Here is a 16,341-nt window from a genome sequence, read left to right on the forward strand (position 1 = left end):
ACCCTAAACACTAAACACTTAAATCCTAAACTCTAAACCCTAAACGTCAAACCCTAAGTCCTAAACTCTAACCCTTAACCCTAGACCCTAAACCCTAAAACCTAGACCCTAAACCCTAATCCCTAATCATAAAGACTAAACCCTCAACCTGGAACCCAAAACCTTAAATGGTAAACTAAAAGACCTAAACTTGAAAATCTAAAACCCTAAACTCTAAACCATAAACCCAAAACCCCTTAACCATAAACCCTAAGCTCGAAACTCTAAATCATAAACCTAAAACCCTAAACTATAAACCCAAAAACCTAAACCCTAAACCTAAACTCTAAACCTAAACCTTAAACCCAAAACACTAGACCATAAACCCTAAATACCTAACCCTAAACCCTAAACCCTAAGCATGGAAACCAAAAACTTAAATCATAAACCATAACACCAAAATTATAAAACCTAAATCCATAGACCCTAAACATTAAACTCTAAACCCTAAAGCCCTTAACCATAAACTCTAAGCCCTAAACCATAAACCATAAACCATACACCATAAACCCTATACCCTAAACCCTAAAATCTAAACTTAAACCCTAAACCTAATCGTAAACCCTAAATCTGAAACCCTAAACATTGCACCCTAAAACCTAAATACTAAACCCTAAACCTAAACCCTAAACCCTAAATCCTAAATTCTAAACCCTTAACTATAAACCCTAAAGCCTATCTCCTAACCCCTAACCCCAAAACCGTAAACCCCTTAACCCACAACCCTAAACTCTAAACCTTAAAATCTAAACCCTGAATCCTAAACCCAAAACCCTAAACATGAACCCTAAATTCTAAACTCTAAACCCTAAACCCTAAACCCTAAACTCTATACCCTATATCCTAAACCCTAAACACAAAACAATAAACCATTAACCCTAAACCATAACCTCTAAACCCTAAACCCTAAACCCTAACCCTAAACCATTAATCCTAAACCCAAAACCGAAACCTAAAACTAAAACCCTAAACCCAAAATTTTGAACTCTAAACCCTATATATTAAACCCTAAGCCCTAAACTCTAACCCTTAACCCTTGACCCTAAACCGTAAACCCTAGATCCTAAACCCTAACCCCTAATCATAAAGGCTAAACCCTAAATCCTATACCCTAAACTTGTAACCCAAAACCTTAAATCGTAAACCATAAGACCTAAACACTAAACCCTAAATTCTAAACCCTAAACGCTAAACCCCTTAACCATAAACCTTAAGCCCTAAACCCTAAATCATAAACCTTAAACCCTAAACCCTAAACTCTAAACCTAAACTCTAACCCTAAAGCCAAAACCCTAGACCCTAAACCCTAAACGCCTAACCCTAAAGCCCTAACCCTAAAGGCTAAACCCTAAACTTAGAACCCAAAAACTTAAATCATAAACCATAAAACCTAAACTATATAATCTAAATTCGTAGACCCTAAACCCTAAAGCCCTTCACCATAAACCCTAAGCCCTAAACCGTCAACCATAAACCCTAAACCCTACACCCCATCGCTTCCCTATTTTCCAATTTTTTTCTCTCTCTAAATATATCTCTCTAAACTGAACACTCTCAAATCTGAGCCTAACGGCTACTATTCCAACGGCTACAGGAATTGCCGGAATGGCACGTGAGCCGCCGGTAGGCATCCCCAGGCCGCCGGAACAGTCCAAAAAGGGGCGCCTTGAACAGACGAACAAAACCCATCAAGACTCGCCATCTAATTCATCGTACAGCTCTACGAATTCGCGAAACAATGAAGCGGTGCTCGTCGCGATTTCAGAAAGGGAACTGGACGGGATTCAAAAACTTAATTCCCCAGATCGGGATATGGTGATTCATGGAAAGCTGTTTAGTGGGAATGATTCTAATAATCAAGGACTACAACATACTGAAATATCAAGTTATTCCATCTTGCCAATCGCGCGAACTGAGGAGGCGATTTCTGGAAAAATCGCCGAACCTTCGTCTGAAATACGCCCTCAATTTCGACCAACTTCTCAGCAAGTTCATGGCGAGTTGAGCACTGGGGATTACTCATCTGGTGAAGGAGTTCATCTCCCAGGAATTTCAAGTGAAATGGACGGTCTAATCGCCGGCGGTGAGAATTCCGGTGATGGAGCTGTCGAAAAATCGAAAACTGATAGCGACGCCGGTAAAAGGATCAACTCCACAGATGAAGAGTACCAACCTATCAACTTAGCTATGGATTTAACTCAAAAACACACTCAAAAGGAAATTCCTTCAAGTTTTTTTAGTGCTAATACAAATCATCAACTTGAACTTGAAGAACTCCTACAAGAACCTGAAGCAGAACAACAGGGAGCCGATAATCATACTGATCATACGGGTCAGAAGCAAAACCAACACACAGTTGAGGAACAACATATGAAAATGCAATCGAAACAAGTAGAAAAAGGAAGTATGCAAGACCAAAATAATCAACACGGTAGTACAGGGCATACAATTCTGAATGTGATCGATGTGGAGGATGAACCACACTTCTCCTTTGGAGTCCAACCAACGGATACAATTCCAACCAAGGAAGGACAACATAAGTCAGGTAAGAATGTCAATTCTAATAATGAACTTAGTTATGTTCAATTGCAGGACCAGCAGGCAGAGAACACCAAGTGACAAAGTAAAGATCAAAGTGCTGATGACAGCCAAACAGGTAAGTCTACTAAGCCTAACTCTAGTCGAATTGTTGTTAGTTTGAGTAGTAGTGAGGAACAGGTACAGGGTAATGTGAAGGGGCAAAAAGCTGTTATCCTGAATGATCAGGTACAGGGCAGGGAGGAAAATAGTTCCCAACAACAGGTTGATCGAGATCAAAATAGTGAGAACAACACGAGTCAAACTCAACCGATTACCCATCGAGGGAATTCTGGTCCCAATGAGTACCAAAAGGCCTTCCCCAAAATTTCGAGTAACTTTGATAAACATACCCTCCCCAATCAGGAAAGTCAGCAAATAAAACACCCCACTCAAATCAAAAGTGCTAACCATACTAATGAGACTCAAACCATCACTCGAGACCAAACCATAGAACCTGCACCCTATACAGTAGTTCAAACATTAGCAGCAAGACTAAGACAAATTCATGCTACTCAAGCAACCTCCATTGAACTTGTTCCACCCAAGCACACTACCAAACAGGGCCAACCGGCAGTGATATTCGATATGGAGGACTACATGACCAAATATGCGGTGGATTGTAAATACACCTTGATAGGTAAATTTAGTACCACCATGCCTAAAGTAGAACTTATCAGGAAAAGCTTTATCATGCAGACCCAATTGAATGGGGGGGTCAACATAGCTCATTATAATGCAAGACATGTTTTTATTGATTTGGAGAATGAACTTGATTATAACACAGTGTGGACACAACAAAGAATGACCATTGAGGGCAAACTTATGAGAATACAAACTTGGACTCCCAATTTTAGACCTGAAGAAGAAACTCCTATTGTTCCTATATGGGTACTGATGCCAGGATTACCTTGGCATTGCTTTAAGAAGGAGTTTATTACACCTCTGTTAGAATCTGTGGGCAAAGTTCTGTATTTAGACACAGCATCCATTAAAAGAACTAGAGCTAGTATGGCCAAGGTAAAGGTCCAAGTGGATCTTACCAAGACTAGACCTAGACATGTTTGGATTGGTTTGGATGATGATGACCTCACTATAGAGAGATGGCAATCTATTGAATATGAAAATATCCCTCCCTACTGTGCGTACTGCAGACATCAGGGCCACACGATAGATGATTGTAACTTTAAAACAAGGGATGAGGAGTTCAAAAGAAGGAAGGAGTTAGAAAGAGAAAAGAAAAACATAAGTAAAAATGAACAGGAACAACAAGGAAAAGAGAACAGACAAAACAAGACACAGACACAGGAGGAGCAACAACAACAAAATAAAAAGGCAGAGACCAATCATCAACAACCTGAGCAGCAGAAAGAGGAAGAATGGCAAGTACAAAGAAGGAAACACAATAAACCACAGGAAGAAAGAGTTCAGCGAACAATGTGGAGACCTACTTCACCACAGAACAGACTGACAAAGGAGCAATCAAAGGACACAGCTCACCAAACAGGTACATCTAACAACTCTAATCATAATTCATTTACTAACCTCAGCATGCAGGAAAAACAAAATGCAGACATGCAGGAGCCTAACAGTGAAGCAGAGACACCAACACAGGGAGTACAGAACAGGCCTAAAGCAGACCATAACCAAAAAACACAGGCCATGCAAACAAGAAACAAAACTAATATCAAGACCACAGGTATTGACTCAATGCTCCCAATTGCCATACACCCCATGTCAGGAGATACACAATAACATGCAGGAAGGGGTGTCCAAAGGGGGATTTTGCCTCATGTTCTGCATGAGGGTACACACATTGACCATAGCTCGGACCTTAGAACTCCTGCTACCACTAAAGGCCAACATCACAGTCCAAGGCTTCAACAGGTGCAGCAACAAGGACAAACGGGGGACGAGAATCAAATTACTACAAAAAATGATAGGGACAAACAGCAAACAGAGGTAAGAACTGCAGGTACACAAAATAAGGGATCTATGGCAAAGGATATGGGAGCCAAAGCAAGTACGAGTAAACAACTAAATACTCCCAAAAGCAAGAATAAACCTAGCAATAAAAGGAGAGAAGCCGAGAAAAAGAAGCAAAAACAGCAACAGGATAGGGACCAACAGGGGGAACAACTGAATGAGGAGATCTGTAAGAAATTTATTATGGTAGATGAACATCTGGGCATGGATATTACTCCTCTACAAACCCAATATATGATCCCCCCTCCTAATATTCCCCCTGACAAAAGGGCAGAACAGTGTCGACTTAACAAAGGTCCTTTTTTTGATGAATATGCTGTAAATAATTCTGAAGATGACTTAGATGTGGATAATCAGTCCCTCAAGGACCCTGATGAGGATGACGAGACTAGTGAACTCCTTATTAGAGCATTTAGTCCTCGTCCTGAGAAAGGCCTTGGAGATGAGATTCAACAGGTTACTAATGAACAGGGACTATCTCCCAGAGGAGTACATCATGATATTCCATTTCAGAACTCAGGACATTAACACTGTCACTGCTGGCAGACCAAATACTAGGCTTTTCACTTCCAAATCATCTTAATGATTAGTATTCTTATATGGAATGTGAGGGGGATCAACACCCAAGGTGTTTTGGAAAGACTCAAAATGCTAAAGAAGATGCAACATCTCTCTATTATTGCTATCCTAGAACCTTTTTCAGACATTACACATGTTCATAACTTTAAAAATCATTTAGCTATGGATCATGCGGTGAGTAATTGCAATGGCAAAATTTGGCTTTTTTGGAATATGGACATTGATTGTGTTGTACTAGAGGAGGATGAACAACAAATTACTTGTAATATCGTTCATAATGAACTTCAGACTCACTTTACCACCACCTTTGTGTATGCCAAGTGTAAGGACCATCTCAGAAGGCCGCTGTGGGATAGAATGTTGCATCACTCTGCTGAAAATACCAATCCATGGTGTTCCGTAGGTGATTACAATGTCATTACTTCCATTGATGAAAAAATGGGAGGGGTACCTTACAACATAAGGAAAAGCCTTGAATTCATTGCAGTGATTGAAGCATGTGGCCTCGTGGATTTAGGTTTCAGTGGTCAGAAATTTACTTGGTATAATAAAAGGGGTATACATCACAGAATCTGGAAGAGACTGGACAGAGCTCTGGTTAATGATGCTTGGCTGGAAAAAATGCCTCAGACTACCATCAGTAGGATCAGACCACTGTCCTTTATTGCTGGAAATGACTGCTAGGGAAGAGGAGGACATCAGGTACTTTAAATTTCTCAACTGCTGGGCTGATCAACCCAAGTTCCTTGATATAGTTAAAGCCTGCTGGGACAGGACGGTAGAGGGTAACAGCATGTGGAGATTTCACCAGAAATTGAAAAGGTTGTCCAACACTCTTAGTTCTTGGTCCAGAGGGGAATTTGGGGATATTTTCATTAGGGTCAAGGAGTATGAGGAGAAAGTCAGGATTGCTGAAGAGAATCTTATTCATAATCAAACTGAAGACAGCAGGACAACCCTTCATGAGCTCAATGCAAATTACATTAGATTTTTGAAAATGGAAGATTCCATTCTGAAACAAAAAACTCAACTACAATGGTTCAAAGAGGGAGACGCTAACACTAAATATTTCCATTCTCTGATAAGAGGAAGGAGAAGAAGATTGTTCATTCATAAACTTCACAGAGAGGATGGAGAATGGATACAAGGAGATGTCAACATTGCAGAGGCTGCTTGTGTCCATTTCCAAAATATTTTTACAGGAGAGGACAAATTTATCAATGAGAATGCTATCAACTGTGTACCCCGGATGGTCAATCAGGAACAAAATAACAGCCTTACTGTCATGCCTAAAATGGATGAGCTGAAGGAAGTGGTTTTCTCTATGAATCCTAATTCTACAGCTGGTCCTGATGGAATGAATGGCTATTTTCTCCAGAAATGTTGGCATATTATCAAGCATGATCTCCTGGGGGTAATTCAAGCTTTCTTCTGTGGCCAAATGATTCCTAAATATTTTTCTCATTCTTGCATTGTTCTCCTCCCTAAGGTGAACAATCCAAACAAACTCTCTGAATTCAGGCCCATAAGTTTAAGCAATTTCACTAGCAAGATCATCTCTAAACTGGTGAGCTCTAGACTTGGTCCTATTTTACCTAATTTGGTTTCACTCAATCAGTCTGGATTTGTCAAAGGGAGAAGTATCTCAGAAAACATTATGCTGGCACAAGAAATTATTCATCAGATTAAGAAGCCTAATATTGGGAGCAATGTTATCATTAAATTGGATATGGCTAAAGCGTATGATAGAGTTTCTTGGTCCTATATATGCTTAGTATTAAGAAAAATGGGATTTGATGAGGTCTTTATTGATATAGTTTGGAGAATAATGGCTAACAATTGGTATTCTATTATTGTCAATGGCAAAAGACATGGTTTCTTCCAATCCACTAGAGGTCTCAAGCAAGGTGATCCTTTATCTCCTGCCCTATTTATTTTAGGTGCAGAAGTCCTTTCTCGATCCTTGAACAACCTCCATAACAACCCGGACTATCATGGCTTCTTCATGGACCTAAGAGGACCCCAAGTGAATCACTTGAGTTTTGCTGATGATATTATTCTGTTCACTTCTGGTAGACAGAGAACACTGAAGCTAATTATGCAAACACTGAGCTCTTATGAGGAAACTTCAGGACAGCTAGTTAACACAGACAAGAGCCATTTTATGGTCCACTCCAATGCTTTCAACAGCACAAGAGACAGAATTAAAAGAATCAATGGTTTCAAGCAAAAGGAGGGCCCTATTACCTACCTTGGTTGCCCCCTATTTGTTGGTAGACCTAGGATTACTTATTTTTCTGATCTTATTAATAAAGTGTTATGCAGAATCACAGGTTGGCAAACAAAGCTATTGAGCTATGGAGGTAAAGCAATACTAGTCAAGAATGTGCTGCAGTCACTGCCTATTCATCTACTATCAGCAGTGACCCCTCCAGTTACGGTCCTCAAGCAGATCCAAAGTATCATGGCTGACTTTTTCTGGGGAATGAAGAATGAAAGGAAAAAATACCATTGGGCGTCATGGAAGAATTTAAGCTTTCCTTATGATGAGGGAGGTATTGGTATGAGGAACCTCAAGGATGTTTGTATGGCTTTCCAATATAAACAATGGTGGATTTTCAGATCGAAACACACTCTTTGGGGGGATTTTTTGAAAGCTAAATATTGTCAAAGGTCCAATCCTATTAGTAAGAAATGGGATACGGGGGAGTCTCTAACATGGAAACACCTTATGCACAACAAACATAAAGCTGAACAGCACATTCAATGGAGAATCAACTCGGGCAATTGTTCTTTTTGGTGGGATAATTGGCTTGGCGTTGGCCCTCTTGCCCAGTTCTCGAATGACAGTAAGAGGTTCAACAATACTACTGTGGCAGAATTTTGGCATGAGGGACAATGGAATTGGAATTTGCTCTTGCAACAGTCCCCTAACAATCAACTAGCCAACATCTTATCCACAGAACTTCACATTCAACAGGACCTCCCAGATCAGGCTATTTGGAAATTGAGCACGGATGGAAAATTCAACTGCTCATCGGCATGGAATGAAATCAGGGAGAAGAAGACTAAGAATAAGTTTAACTCTTTCATTTGGCATAAGTGTATTCCTTTTAAATCTTCTTTTCTTTTGTGGAGAATTTTAAGAGGTAAAATCCCTACTAATGAAAAACTTAACAGTTTTGGCAGTGAGCCAGTCGCGTGTTTTTGCTGTTGTAACAGGCCTGGTCTAGATACCATAGAGCACACCTTCAACAATGGACAATTTGCTACTTATGTGTGGAGAAGGTTTGCTGAAACTACTGGAATTACTACAGATCACAGCTCCCTGCCTCAACTCATCACGCAATGGTGGTCAGCCAAATACAATAACGAAGCACACAGGCTGTTACTACAAGCTACACCAATATTTATTTGTTGGAATCTTTGGAAGAATAGATGTGCTAACAAATATGGAGGCAAGCAATCCAATGCCAGCAGAGTCAAATACGCAATTTATAAGGACAACTACAAGCTCATGACAACCAATTTCCCTCAAATCAAATGGCCCTCAAACTGGAGGGAACTGATCCAACTAGGGGAAAAATGCATTCATGATACCAAAGTAACCCCTGTCAAGTGGATAAAACCTCCAGAACAATGGATAAAAATCAACACGGATGGCAGTGCACTAAGTAATCCCGGCAGAATTGGAGCAGGAGGCATCTTAAGAGATCAAACTGGAGAGATGGTCCTAGCATTTGCCACTCCCTTGGGGGAAGGTAATAACAATCAGGCTGAAGCAGAAGCAGCCATCTTCGAGATGACCTGGGCCTTAGAATTAGGATACAGAAAACTCATTTTGGAGGTGGATTCACAGCTTCTAGTGGATTGGATAATGCACAAAGCCAACCCTCATTGGAGTATTAACATACAGGTAATGAAATTACAGGCCCTCATCGAACAAACACAAGAATTTGCATGCAAGCACGCCTTAAGAGAAGCCAACTTTGTCGCTGATTCTCTTTCAAAACATAGCCACAAGGTTACCACTCCGGAACTATACTTCAACATTCATCAACTACCAAAAGAAGCAAGAGGATTTTATCGCCTAGATATGATTTAAATGGCAAGTTTCAGAAGAAGGAAAATCAAAAGGATCAAAGAACCACCTTGAGTTATCTTCGAACTTCCTCAACCTAGCTATGGTAGAAAATCATAGCTCTTTTGAATAGGTATAGTTTTTTCATTTGTAAAGGGAGAGTCTCCCTTATTTACGTTTCCTAGATGCTTTGTATCGAGAGGAGTCCTCTCTTAGGTGCTTAGTTTCTTGGTCTATCTCTTTTGTACGGTGAAGAGTTGATTAACCTTAGGTAAGTCAACTACTGAACCACCATAGGATCGGAGGTTAGGTTTATGTCCCCCTCCTTGTATTTTTGCTTTATTTATGCTAAGGCCTGGGGGTGTTGCTAAGCCCCTGACCCCTCCAAGGGTCGTTAAGATAAAAAATAAAAAAAATAAAAAAAAACCCTACACCCTAAACCTTAAACTCTAACCCTAAATCCTCAACCTAACCCTAAAACCTAAACCCAAAACCTGAAACACTAAATATTGCACCCTAAACCCTAAACCCTAACCCTAAACCATTAGTCCTAAACCCTAAACCCTAAACTCTAAACCCTAAACTTTAAACCCTAAACTTTAAACCCTGAACCATAAACCCTAAACCCTAGCCCCTAAACCCTAAACTCCTTAACACAAAACCCAAAACTCTAAACCTTAAAATCTAACCCGGAACCCTAAACTTGGAACCCTTAATCCTGAACTCTAAACCCTAAAACCTAAACCCTAACCCCTAAACTGTAAACCCTAAACCCTACACCTAAAACACTAAACCCTAAACCCTAAACCCTAAACCCTAATCCTAAATTCTACCCTAAACCCTAAACCCTGGACCCTAAATCCTAAAATCTAAACCGTAAACCCATAACCCTAATAACTAAGTAATAAACCCTAAACCTTAAGCCCTAAAGCCTAAATACTTAACGTAAACCAATAATCCTACACCCAAAATATAAACCCTAAACCATAAACCTAAAACCCTAAATCCTAAACACTTATCCCTAAATCTAAACACTAAACCCTAAAACCTAAATCCAAAACTCTAAACCATACACTGTAAACCCAAACCCTAAATACTAAATGCTAAACAATAAACCCTAACCCTAAACCCTAAATCCTAAACTCTAAACTTTAAACACTAAATCGTAAACCATACACTGTATATCTTAAACCCTAAACCATTAATCTTAAACTTTAACTCTTAAGCCCTAAACCCTAAACCCTAAACTCTAACCCTAAACCTTAAACCCTAGACACTAAACTCTAAAACCTTAACACTACAGCCAAAACCCTAAATCATAAACCTTAAACTTAAAACCCATAACTTTACACCATAAACCGTAAAACCTAAACTCTAAACCCTAAAACCCTAAAACCCTAGACCCTAACCCTAAACTTTAAACCCAAAACCCTAAACCCCTTAACCATAAGCACTAAGACTTAAACCCTAAACCCTAAAATGTAAACTCTAACCCTAAACCCTAAACTTTGCACCTTAAACGCAAATCTCAAAACCCTAAACCCTAAACCCTAACCCAAAAATCCTTAACTTGGAACCATAATTCGTAAACTATAAACCCTAAATCCTAAACCCTACAACCCTACACCCAAAACCCTAAAACCTAAATCCTAAACCCCTAACGAAAATCCTTAAACTTGGAACCCAAATTCCTAACCCTAAACCATTAACCAAAAACCCTAAACTATAAACATTAAACCCTAAACACTAAACCTTAAACTCTAAACACTTTATCGTAAACCCAAAACCCTAAACTGTAAATGCTAAACCCTAAACCCTAAAACCTAAATCCTAATTCTTAAAGCATCACCGTAAACCCTAAACCCTAACCCTAAACCTTAAACCCTAAATCCTAATTCCTAAACCGTCACCCTAACCCCTAAACCCTAAACCCTAACCCTAAACCCTAAACCCTAACCCTTAACCCTACACCCTAAATCCTAAACTCTAAACCCTACACCCTAAACCCTAAATCCTAAACCCAAATCCCAAACCCTCGACCCTAAAACTAACCCTAAACCCTAAACTTCGCACCCTAAACACTAAATCCTAAACACTAAACCCTAACCCTAAAGCATTAATCATAAACCCTAAACCAAAACCTTATACCCTAAACCCTAAACATGCAACCAAATACCCTAAACCAAAACCTTAAACCATTACTCCTAAAACCTAAACCAAAACCCTAAATCCTAAACCCTAAACCTTAAACCCTAAATACTAAATCCAAAACCCAAAACCATAAAACCTAAACCATTAATCCTTAACCCTAAACCGTAACTCTAAACCCTAAACCCTACACCTAAAACACTAAACCCTAAACCCTAATCCTAAAGTCTACCATAAACCCTAAACCCTGAACCTTAAATCCTAAAATCTAAACTATAAACCCTTAACCCTAATAACTAAGTCATAAACCCTAAATCCTAAATACTTAACGTAAACCAATAATCCTACACCCAAAACATAAACCCTAAACTTCACACCCTAAACACTAAATCCTAAACACTAAACCCTAACCCTAAACCATTAATCATAAACCCTAAACCTAAACCTTATAACCTAAACCCTAAACATGCAACCAAATAACCTAAACCTTAAACCCAAAAACCTAAACACTAACCCCTAACCTTAAACCATTAATCCTAAACCCTAAACCAAAACCCTAAATCCTCAACCCTAAACTTCGAACCCTAAACCTTAAACCCTAAATATTAAATCCAAAACGCTAAACCTTAAACCCTAAATCCTAAAACCTAAACCCTAACACTAAACCATTAATCCTTAACCCTAAACCGAAACTCTAAACCCTAAACTCTAAACCCTGAAGCCTAAACACTAAACCCTAAACTCTAAATCCCAAACTCTAAAAGCTAAATCCTAAACCCTAAGCCGTAAACCCATAAACCCTAAACCCTTAACATTAAAAGGAAAACCTAGACCCTAAATCCTAAACATGGAACCCTAAACCTTAAACCATACACCATATAACCTAAATCCTAAACTTGGAACTCAAAACCTTAAACCATAGACCCTAAACCCTAAACGCTAAACCCAAAACCATTAACCCTAAATGATAAGCTCTAAACCCTAAACACTAATGAAATGACCCAAAAAGTTCTTAAAAATGTGCTTCGGAAGTTACCAAAAACTTGTTTAGCTATATATATATTTAAAAAAATCCATTTCGTTTTTCAAAAATCCGACTTCATATTCTTGTTTAGGGGGTCAAATTGAGTGGGAAATGGGTCTAACCCAAATTTTAGAGCAACCGTATCAAAATCTGAAATTTCCAAGTGAAGCCTTTTTCGAGGGTCTACTTTGGAGGGTCATATCTCCTAGCACACAAATTATTGGGTGGCCAATAACATATCAATGGAAAGCCCTTTGAGTTAGCTACCTAACGCACTTCGTTTCACCTCATTTGGAGTTTGGACGAAGAAGTTATGCCCATTTTCGTAAAATCTGTCCGGCAGGAAAGGCAATTTCCAGTGAGCGTTTTTACTGTTCACCCTTTTTTTTTTTCTAAGTGTTGGACCATTTTTCCTAAGGGTATATATTATTTCCTATATACCATTAGTTCAATTCTCATCTCTAAAACATTTCCCAAAACACCTCTCCCATACTTAGACACATTTTCTCTCAAGTTCTCTCAAAAACCCTTGGAAATCAGAGGTCCCCAAATGAATCGTTTGAGCTTTGCAGATGATATCACTCTCTTCACTTCTGGACGACCGAAAACACTGAAGCTCACCATGAAGACTCTGAATTCATATGAGGAGACCTCAGGCCAGCTTGTTAACACAGAAAAAAGTCATTTTATGGTTCACTCTTGTCCCTTCAATAGTACAAGAGACAGAATTAAGAGAATCACTGGTTTCAAACAGAATGAGGGCCATATCACTTACCTTGGCTGTCCTTTATTTGTTGGTAGACCTAGGATCATTTATTTTTCAGATCTAATTAACAAATTTTTATGCAGGATCACAGGTTGGCAAACTCGATTATTAAGCTATGGTGGTAGAGCAATATTGGTCAAGCATGTGTTGCAATCTTTACCTATTCACCTTCTGTCAGCAGTGACTCCTCCAGTTAGTGTCCTCAAGCAGATACAAAGCATCATGGCTGACTTTTTCTGGGGGTGGAGGAACGAGACGAAAAAAATATCATTGGGCGTCATGGAAGAATTTAAGTTTTCCATATGATGAGGGGGGTGTGGGAATGAGGAATCTTAAAGATGACTGCATGGCCTTTCAATATAAACAATGGTGGATTTTTGGATCCAAACAAACACTTTGGGGAGATTTTTTGAGAGCTAAATATTGTAAAAGGTCCAATCCTATTAGTAAAAAATGGGATACAGGTGAATCTCGGACTTGGAAATATCTTATGCATAACAAACACAAAGTAGAAGCACACATTCAATGGACTCTCAACTTGGGCAGCTACTCTTTTTGGTGGGATAATTGGCTTGGTGTTGGACCCCTTGCTCAGTTTTCTGCTGACAGTAACAGATTAAACAATACTACTGTAGCAGAATTTTGGCATGAGGGACAGTGGAATTGGAGTATGCTCATCCAACAGGTACCTAGCTGTCAATTAACCAACATCCTATCCACAGAACTACACATTCAGCAAGATCTCCCAGACCAGGCTATCTGGAAACTCAACACTGATGGCAAATTCAGCTGTTCCTTGACATGGAATGATATAAGGGAGAAGAGGATCAAGACTCGATTCAACTCCTTTATTTGGCACAAGAGTATCCCTTTTAAATCTCCTTTTCTTTTGTGGAGAACCTTAAGAGGTAAAATTCCAACTAACGAGAAACTAACCAGTTTTGGCAGTGAACCAGCCAACTGTTTTTGTTGTTATAACAGGTCAGGTATGGATACCATCGAGCACACCTTCAACAATAGACACTTTACTTCCTACGTGTGGAAAAGCTTTGCTACAACTGCTGGAATCACCACAGACCACAACTCCCTACTCCAACTCATCAGGCAATAGTGGTTAGCTAAATACAATAATGAAGCACATAGGCTATTATTACGGGCTACACCAATATTTATTTGTTGGAACCTATGGAAAAATAGATGTGCTAGGAAATATGGAGGCAAGAAATCCAATGTTAGTAGAGTTAAATATGCAATCTACAAGGACAATTATAAGCTCATGACTACAACCTTCCCCCACATCAGCTGGCCTTCGAACTGGAGGGACCTGATTCAACTTGAGGAAAAATGTGAGCATGATACCAAGGTGACCCTTGTTAGATGGATAAAACCTCCAAATCAGTGGGTAAAGATCAACACAGACGGCAGTGCATTAAGTAATCCCGGCAAAACTGGTGCAAGAGGTATCTTGAGAGATCAAGACGAAGAAATGTAGATAGCATTTGTCACTCCATTAGGGGAAGGTACTAACAACCAAGCTGAAGTAGAAACAGCTATCTTCGGGATGACCTGGTCCTTAGAATTATGATACAACAACGTTCTGTTGGAGGTGGATTCACAACTCCTGGTGGATTGGATAAGGCACAAAACCAACCCTCATTAGAGCATCAATACACAGATAATGAAGCTACAGGCCCTTATTAAACAAACTCACGAGTTCAGATGCAAGCACACCTTTAGGAAAGCCAACTTTGTGGCCGACTCCCTTCCAAAGCACAGCCACAAGATTACTAGTCCTCAACTTTATTTCAATCGCAATCAACTACCAAAACCCTAATATCTAAAGCCTAAACACTAAATTCTAAACTATCAACCCTAAATCAAAACCCTAAACCCTAAATCCTAAACCCTAAACTCTAAACCCTAAACCCTAAACCATAAACCTAAAGCCTAAACTGTAAACCCTAAACCCAAAAACCAAAACCCTAAACCCAAAAACCAAAACCCAAAACACAAAACCATACACCCGAAACCCAAAACCTTATACCCTAAACCCTAAACCATAAATCAGAAACCCTAAACACTAAACTATAAACCCTAAACGCCAAACCTACAACCCAAAATCCAAAACCCTAAAACCTAAACCTTAAACCCAATACCATAAACAGTAAACTCTAAACTCTATGTCGTAAACCATAAACCCTATATGTTAAATCCTCAACCCTAATTCAAACCCTAATCTTTAAACCTTAAACCATGATTCCTAAACTCTAAACCCTAACCCTAAACTTTAAACTTAAACCCTCACCCTAAACCATAAACCCTAACCTAAACCTTAAACTCTAAACCATAAATCATAAACTCTAAACCTTAAACCCTAAAACGTAAACCTTAAACCCTAAACCTTTGCCCTAAGCCCTAAACATAAAATCCCATACCATAAATCCTAAACCCAAACCCGTAAACATTAAACCTTAAACGCTAAACGCTAAACCCTAAACTTGATTCCCTAAACCTTAAACCCTAAACCCTTAACCCTAAACCCTAAACCCTAACCCAAAACCGTGAATCTTAAAGCCTAAACTGAAACCCTAAACCCTATACTTGGAAACCTAAACCTTAAACCCTACACCCAAAACCCAAAACCCTAAACCTTAATGGTTAAACACTAAACCGTAACCCTTAACCATTAATCCTTAACCCTAAACTGAAACACCAAATTCTAAACCCTAAATCCTCAACTCTAAACCCTAAACCCCAAACTCTAAACCCTAAACCCTTAACACTTTAACCATAAACCCTAGGACCTATACCATAAACCACAAACCTTAAACCCTAAACCCTAAACCCTAAGCCCTAAACTATAACCCTAAACCCTCAACCCAAAACACAAAACCTAATCCTAAAACCTAAACCCTAAACCCTAAACTTCGCACCCTAAACTCTAAACCCTAACCCTAATCCATTAATCCTAAACCCTAAACCGTAAATCCTAGACTATAAACCCATAAGCATAAACTCTAAACCCTAAACTATAAACCCTAAACCCTAAGTCCTAAACCCTATACGCCTAAACCGAAAACCCATAACCCAAAACCCTGAAACATAAAACATAAACCCTAAATCATAAACCCTAAACCCTAA

At 39.2% G+C, this 16,341-nt stretch overlaps 1 protein-coding gene across 1 annotated transcript; it reads left to right on the plus strand.

Moving 5' to 3' along the window:
- Window positions 1–5,343: 5,343 nt before the first annotated feature.
- On the plus strand, window positions 5,344–14,692 carry LOC125816609 (uncharacterized). The gene is made up of 5 exons (XM_049496225.1): window positions 5,344–5,628; window positions 5,699–9,097; window positions 13,284–13,291; window positions 13,411–14,181; window positions 14,398–14,692. The coding sequence occupies exons 1-5, from the start codon at window positions 5,344–5,346 to the stop codon at window positions 14,690–14,692; spliced, it is 4,758 nt and encodes a 1,585-aa protein (XP_049352182.1).
- The last annotated feature ends 1,649 nt before the right edge of the window (window positions 14,693–16,341 follow it).

Source organism: Solanum verrucosum, unplaced genomic scaffold, assembly GCF_900185275.1.
Source record: "Solanum verrucosum unplaced genomic scaffold, falcon-dt-bn FXZP01000023.1, whole genome shotgun sequence".
Taxonomy (NCBI): Eukaryota; Viridiplantae; Streptophyta; class Magnoliopsida; order Solanales; family Solanaceae; genus Solanum; species Solanum verrucosum.